The 7,640-nt window shown below is 31.3% G+C and overlaps 1 protein-coding gene across 2 annotated transcripts; it reads right to left on the bottom strand.

The window, feature by feature from the left end:
• Nucleotides 1–773: 773 nt before the first annotated feature.
• Nucleotides 774–5,389, bottom strand: LOC103853624 (pectin acetylesterase 11). 2 transcript variants are annotated; one of them, XM_009130532.3, is made up of 13 exons: nucleotides 5,148–5,389; nucleotides 3,644–3,756; nucleotides 3,114–3,196; nucleotides 2,885–3,014; nucleotides 2,713–2,792; nucleotides 2,522–2,608; nucleotides 2,293–2,417; nucleotides 1,994–2,054; nucleotides 1,857–1,910; nucleotides 1,695–1,772; nucleotides 1,503–1,608; nucleotides 1,278–1,423; nucleotides 774–1,019 (listed from the first exon to the last, which is right to left on the bottom strand). In XM_009130532.3, the coding sequence occupies exons 2-13, from the start codon at nucleotides 3,753–3,755 to the stop codon at nucleotides 906–908; spliced, it is 1,176 nt and encodes a 391-aa protein (XP_009128780.1). In that variant the 5' UTR covers nucleotide 3,756; nucleotides 5,148–5,389; the 3' UTR covers nucleotides 774–905. The 2 variants fall into 2 exon arrangements, with proteins under 2 accessions (XP_009128780.1, XP_033139925.1); XM_033284034.1 differs by lacking the exon at nucleotides 5,148–5,389 and adding an exon at nucleotides 3,835–3,858.
• Between the last annotated feature and the right edge of the window lie 2,251 nt (nucleotides 5,390–7,640).

Below are 7,640 nucleotides of genomic sequence, written 5' to 3'. Positions count from 1 at the left end.
CTCGCCGTCGCGTTTCACATTTCGGGCTTCCAGTATCGCAAGAGTCTCGCCTCTCGACGACGGATGAACACTTGCTGCCAGACTTCAAATCTGAAAAGAAAACTCTGGTAGCCATATTACAGTTTCTTAGAAAGATATGAGATTTACGAAGAGAGTATGAGTTCGAAGAGAGCAACACTTACATCTATTTATACCGTTTTGAGACCGCCTTTCGCAAACCATTGACGATGGATCGTGGAGGGGACAATCAATTCGATTCCATTAATTGAACCGTTTCAGATAGAACGAAGAAACTCGAAAGTCCCTCATCGCCGCCGCATCGAAGAGGAAGAAGGCGTTGTTTTTTTTTCTCCGGATTAGGGTTGACACATCTCTCCTTGCAAAACAAAATACAAAGGGCCAACAACAAAAATCCCATGTCACGACCAGAGCCCAACTCACGTCACCTTCGTTTAAATAAAACGACGCGCAGAGAAGCATGGACACGTGGCAGTGCGAGGAAGGCCGAGTTTCCTAGTTGGATGCTGAGCTGGATGGTCTAAGAGGGATTCAAACCTTTTTATATAATAATAAATAGATAGATAGATTTTATCTTTGTTAAAACTATATAACCCATTGTATTTTACTATTTTTATTTGTCGTTACAAGAATTATATTTAAATTATATTTTAATGTAACTTTGAAAAAATAGATTTTTTAATATATGTGTATTAGTGTAAAACATTATCTTTTATGAAAGCGAGTAATAAAGAATCTATTTACATGACTGTAAAGATGATAAAGTGGAAATGTTTATTTATTATTCATGTCTTAAACAATCGTATCAGTTATGCCACATATTAAAAATTTAAACAACAATATTCAAAGAAATAAATTTATTTGGAATTTAAAAACATGAATAGATTTTAGTCTTCAGTGGATACTGCAGGACAAGTAGGATTGCAATTCAAAGATGGACAATCTATGTTCTGAAACGTACTCCGCTCATAGAACCAGTCTCCAACCGCTTTCGCCATTTTCTGAAAAGAAAAATAAAATACCAAAACACAATTTAAAAGAACATTTTGATTGTAATAAAAAATTTCAATAAAAGAAGAAGGCATTTTATGTTTTATTTTCTAAATCAATCACTTAGAAAATTCAGTAATGGGCTTAATCTACGATCTGAAAATGACACCTTTTCTAAATTTTAGCATTTTTTCAATTAAGAACTTGTGTTCGTTCTATTTTATTGTTTTTTAGTTATCTTTTGTATTAAAAATATAGGGAGTGATTACCGTATTGCCGACTTGGGGGCCTTGAGCACCGGACCAAGTGGCGGCACTTCCACCTTGGCAATGAGCGTGGCACGAATCTAAGAACAATCCTCTAGTCGTCGTTGCTTGAACAGGTGCCAACGCAGCCAACATTTGGTCTCTATACCCTAAGAGATTAAAACCAATCGGTTTAGCCAAGTAGACATCAAACAAGAGCCCATTTGGTTAATCTTCATCACTATATACCTTGAACGGTTTGAAGCTGAGCGGCTGTACACTTCTTAAGATCAAGCTTACAATCCTTCCACTCTTTGCGTTTATCAACAGAGGTTGGAGCCAAAACATTTTTGATCTGTATAAAAACAAATACGAATAAATCTCAGTCTTAAGGGTTACATAAGGCAGAAAAAACAATAATAGCGAGATAAAGATCAGTACCTGCCAAGAATCGAAGGCGGCATTGATTACGAAAAGTGGTGTTTGCATGGTCTTTACAACGTATTGCGGGAAGAAACACTGCAAAAACAATCAAACATAGCGTTTATACAATATAACCAAAGGGAAAAACTCTATATCAACGATGTCTTAATAGAGATTTACCAATTCTGGCTTCATACTTGAGGTGCAAGAAGCAGGAAGACTCTTTGCAGATCCCTGCACATAGTGATCAAGGTTAGCGGCTATAGAAATAATCTAATGTCTTAAAGAAATGTGGTCGGAAAAGAGAGAGATCGTACGTGGGTCGATACGACTTTACTGTAGTATGATTCAATGTAAGATCCTCCACTGATATCCTTACTGTTTAAAACAACAAATTTTTTTTTTTTTTTTTTTTTTTTTTTTTTTTGAACATTTTACAAATATGTGTGCATGCTGAGGTTCGAGTTTGGGAAAGAGGGGTCACTGGGTTCAAACTATAACCAACTGAGCCAATATCCATTACAAAAAACAACAAATTTAACAAAAGAAGTTACTTAGTTTTGTAAGATGCTGTTTGGTTTATGTTGCGTGATGTTCTATAGATTATGAATGTTACCCGTGGATGAAGAAACCGGCGTCGGAAACACACTTGACCTTAGCTGTTGTGGGGAGAATGGACTTGAATTGGTCGCAATGTAGAATCGCAGCCAGTGCTCCGGCTGAACAACCGGAGAGTATTGCCTGAAAATTAATATAATTAAAATGCTCAATTTCAAAAAAAAAAATATATATATCAAAAGAAATCAATAGTTGAATTTAAAATTTGAAGTTTCCAATGTTCATACGTTTTGAGCGTTGCTCATTCCCTTGGCCATAAGATCATCGATCACCGCACGCCAAACCCTAGCACCGCGGAAGAAGAGCTTGTTTGTCTGAAAATTTTCAAGTACTAAAGTTAGATTATTCCCCAATATGCTTTTAAATGATTCAACGATTTGAAGTACTAAAATTTAAAGGTGACACTCTGATGAATTACCGGATCAACGGCTTCTATATCACCGGTGAAAGATGAACCATCACAATACCGAACTTTGATTCTGTTCCAGTTATAAAAGTCTGCGAAGACACAAAATCCAATCAAACTCATTGCATCAAAAACATGATAAGCAACTCATGAAATTGATAAACAAAAAAAAAATGTTAAGAACCTGGATTGGTGCTTTGCTTGCCACCCAAGATACCGGAGAAACCGAAGTCTTTGTTCATAAACTTAGACGAACCCTTCATTGTAGTTTTACGTTTCACGCATGTAGCTATATCAGTGCACCATCCTCCTCCCTAGTACATATATATGAAGTTAACTTAGCTATGTTCTTCCATCAATGTTTGTGATAAGAATTTTAGTAAAGATAGAACTTTAAGTTATTTTCAACTAACCTCCATATGAACGATCCAGTTGTTCACTCCTGAGCCAGATCCTTTATCGAAATGGTACGCTGGTGCGCTACCGTCCAAGCACACTATCCGAATGTTGTAAACAATTATACCAATGGTAAATAAATAAAAAATTGAATGGTCTCCAGTTACCAAAAAAAACCAACGTATGTTTTATTTATCAAATTAATTATACAGCAATTGGCTAGTAAATTGGCATGACTTCGATCAGAAACAATTTATAAATACAATATATATTTTATTCTAAAATTATATACTCAAATAGAATTTATAAATAGCTTATTTTTCCCTAACAATCCTAATTTCTTCCAGGATATATATATAACTGAAAATATTAAAATTTTATGAATTTAAGTTCATACCATTTGGTTGCACTAAACTCGGTTAAGAAGTGTGGTTTAATTCATTCGGTTCAGTCTTTTTATGCCCATTTATATGGTGAATGCTCAAACTTTTCCTTTAATCAACACCTTAATTAAGTAGTGGAACCAAAAAAAAAAAGAAATGTGTACCGGCTCCTTTAGCCACAGCAGATTCAAGATATGTGATGGGGACCGCTCCAGCTCCGATCACAACTACGGCTAATACCATAACACTTGACCATACTTGCTTTAGCCTCACCATCCTGTAATTTCAAAATAACCCACGTTTTAATGAAATTAAACTTTCCCCTAACAATATCTTACTGTGAGTAGGGGCGTACCGAGAAATTATTTTATGGGATGTCAAAATTTTAATACAAAATGACAGGTATCAGGATGGTTTCGGACTCAGATTAATAGGGTGTCAAGAGATGGATTTTACCATAAATGACAAAGACTCCTTATTACTAACTTAAGAGGGTGTCGTATATTTATGCTTAATGGGTCCGCCTCTCTCTGTGAGTGGTTAGAAAATCCGACTAGATCATTAATTCTCTCCCAAACACTGTGGGAATGATTCTTAATAAAGCTTAAAGATCACGAGATGAGATCAGATCTCTAGTAATGTTTTTCTGTAGTTTATTTATTTTTTTTACCAACAAATCGTGTTAAAATAATGCTAAATTTCGTTGTATAGTAACTTTATTGAACTACACGAATATATTTAAGAAAGTATCAGTATTGGTCCACTGGTGTATTCAAAAATCGGGGAACAAGCAGACCAGTCCATGTGTTATTTTAGTTGGTTGTAGTAAATTACCTCGATGGGTGTACTCCACCGAAAAATAATTATATATATATATATATTTTTTACAAACTGGGTTTCATAAATTATAATTTATATTATTAGCTTTTTTTGTCAACAATTTATATTATTAGGTTTATTATTCTAAAGTTCGAAAGATAAAATAAGTACTATTAATATTAGGAGTAGTTACTTGTTTAGTCAATGCAATCTATATTAGCACTCTAAGTACAATAAGTTCGACATTTCTTAGTAATATTTTTAATATTAGTTGTTAAATTACATACTAATAAATGCGATTGAGATGGTGACTAGTAAATCTGTAAATGGCATAAAAATACGGTGTATAAAAAAAAGCACTTCTTGGCCAAACTTAAACCAACCGGAACTCACGGCGTCGGGAGGGGCAAAATGAGAATCATGAAAATAATGAGAATTCAATCTAGATATAACTTTTAAATTCAACAAATATTTGGTTTATAGAAAAAAATTTACTTGAATGAAATGATAAGACTGAGACAAAAACAAAATTAAGATTTCTGCATCACAAACTATACGACTGCTACATTAAACTCCAAGATCACTCACAAGTCACAGTTGATAAGTGATAATCTGAATAATCATTTAGGAACTTGAAAACATATCTAAAAAGCTATGGTTGGATAAGGGAATCTAAGCTAAGATCAATATGTAATAGAAGATCTTTAGTTGGTCGAGCAAGATGGAAGAAATTATTATCCAAAAGATGGAATAACTCAGAAATATCTAATAATTTGTAGGGAAATGAAACTTAATTTTTTTTTTGAACTTGGAAATGAAACTTAATTATATGAAGAAAATAAGCTTTACCTTGAGAAATGTCTCTTCAGATTCTTATTCACGTAGAGAAATGTGTAAAAGAGGAGTCTTCAAGAGTAAGGTTTACAAGTTCATAGAGAAGCCATTGCCGTCTCCTCTGTTATATAGATGGGTGCAGAATAGCACACGTTCAAAGCAAAAACTTTTATTTTTGTCTTTCCATTTATCTTTTTTGCTTTGTTTATTAAAATAAGCATAAAATTTTTTGGTTTCTTTCATGTATTTGCCAGGTCACGAGACATTCAACGTCAAAAGAGTGTCATGAAAACTACCTTTGTAGTATGATAATAATTCACATTTTAATTCATAGTACTTTTTTTATTTAGCTCTCTGATATTAATCTATATTACAAAAAATATTATTTATTTGATTAGAGTATATTTTCTTTTACCGATGAAACCGAAACTAAGAGATAATAGAAGAAAAAAAAATTTAAATTAAAAGACAAAAAAAAAGTCGTTGATGTGTTCTTGCCTTCTTGGGATGGTGGTAAGAGCTTATATAATACTACAAGTCAGAGAGTTTTTTTTTTTCTTCGAAATTACAAAACAAATTCTAAGGACAAATTTTGAAAGTGAATACTAACTCTGTTTCAGAATGATATATTTTTTTAAAAAGACAGTAATTGTATTTACTCAACTTTGATTGGTTAAAATTATAGGAAATAGTTAAACGCATAAAACAATTCATTTATTGTCTAAATTTTATGTGTATTTTTAATAAATCTAAAAACTGTAGAATATACATTTTTTTGAAACGGAAAGAATACATTCTATAAGTTGTCATTCAAACACCTACCTAAGAATAATTCCATGAGACAATTTTTGGACGCTGCAACATTATTTCTAAAATTTAGGTTTAACACAATATAATAAATAATACTAGAACGCAATATATAGGGGATAAATTTATGTTAGTGAAACAAGATTTAAATGAAAAATACATTATCAATGAATTTTATTATTACGGCTAATTTATTGAATCTTACAATTTGCAAAACATATAACTGTGAATAATTGGTAAACTATTTAATTTTAAAAACTTATTGTTATTATTATACAATACTTTTTTAGTTTCAGATTAATTTTCACTCTAGAGTTCAAAATTTGATTCTTTTTAAGTATTGTTTTATTTTTCAATGCATTTATTTATTATTTTTTTCAGTTTTATCTATGCTTTAGTTTATTAATTAACTTAGTCATATAAAATAATATATTAATTAGAGATAAAAATATAAAATTTAATAGTTTTGTTTAAATAAAAATTCAGAACAACAATTAATCCGAAACCGAGAGAGTAGCAGATTACCAACCAAACCAGATAATTACGGTTAAAACAAAAGAAAACAAAAACAAAATTTCTCTACGTAGTAGTAGTTGGTAAATACTAGTAATGACCTACATTGAAATCAAAATAAATGTCTGGACGGAATCTAACTAAAACTATTTGTACGAATGTCCAAATGAGTTCAGCTTTATCTTCAAGGTTTTAAATTCGAAACAATAGCATTTAAATTAATGACAAAATAACATTAAATTATTTCTGAAATCGAAATAATTTGACACGTGTCCTGTCGGTGCTTCAAATGCACCTAACCGAGCTAATGCGAAATACCAAATGTTAAAGACTTTGTTCAAAAAAAAAAAAGATTTTGGCCAAAAAAAAGACATTAAGGCGTATGGTAGTTTATCTAATATTATTATGTCTGACTTTCCTCTCCTTTATCTCCATCTTGTATTTCAATTACGTTATAACTTGGAAGTGTAAACTGGGACTAAATGGATTTAGAATTACATAAAATTGATTTTATTTGACATGTTGAATATTTCTGTGAAAAAGTCAACTCGTTATATAGTTGGTTGTAGGTGGAATAAATATTGTGATTGAACAAGGAAAAAAGAGAGTTAAATAGTAATATTTTATTAGAAGTTAATCAACTTTAGCTAAATTTTGGTAAATCGTTTTTTGAGAGGGGGGGGGGGGGGTATGTTTAGTTTTTTTCTTTGAAAAAAGTTTAGTTTTAGTTTACGGAAAAAAAATACCACACAGTAAATATTAATTAGCCAGAAAAGAGAGAAAAAAAAACTCTGTCATATCTCAAAATTGTTAGATTTTACAGATATGTCATTAGATACTTAGATATATACGCATTTATCATATATTATATTTCTGAGAAAGGTTTGCTGTGCAGGAAATGAATAAAATTAGCTGATATCTATTAATGAATTAGTGAATTAGTTTTTTTCTTTGAAAAAAGTTTAGTTTTAGTTTACGAAAAAAAATACCACATAGTAAATATTAATTAGCCAGAAAAGAGAGAAAAAAAAACTCTGTCATATCTCAAAATTGTTAGATTTTACAGATATGTCATTAGATACTTAGATATATACGCATTTATCATATATTATATTTCTGAGAAAGGTTTGCTGTGCAGGAAATGAATAAAATTAGCTGATATCTATTAATGAATTAGTGATAGATTTG

This window comes from Brassica rapa, chromosome A02, assembly GCF_000309985.2.
Source record: "Brassica rapa cultivar Chiifu-401-42 chromosome A02, CAAS_Brap_v3.01, whole genome shotgun sequence".
Classification (NCBI taxonomy): domain Eukaryota; kingdom Viridiplantae; phylum Streptophyta; class Magnoliopsida; order Brassicales; family Brassicaceae; genus Brassica; species Brassica rapa.
This window is presented reverse-complemented; position numbering and strand designations above follow the sequence as displayed.

Bases quoted from the DNA above. Each gene is read 5' to 3' on its own strand.
- LOC103853624 (XM_009130532.3), bottom strand. From the start codon at position 3,755: ATGGTGAGGCTAAAGCAAGTATGGTCAAGTGTTATGGTATTAGCCGTA. The intron at 2,793-2,884 runs GTTCTTAACATT...GTGTCTTCGCAG, and splicing joins CAAGCAAAGCACCAATCCAG to ACTTTTATAACTGGAACAGA. The intron at 1,773-1,856 runs GTAAATCTCTAT...TTGTTTTTGCAG, and splicing joins CAAGTATGAAGCCAGAATTG to TGTTTCTTCCCGCAATACGT.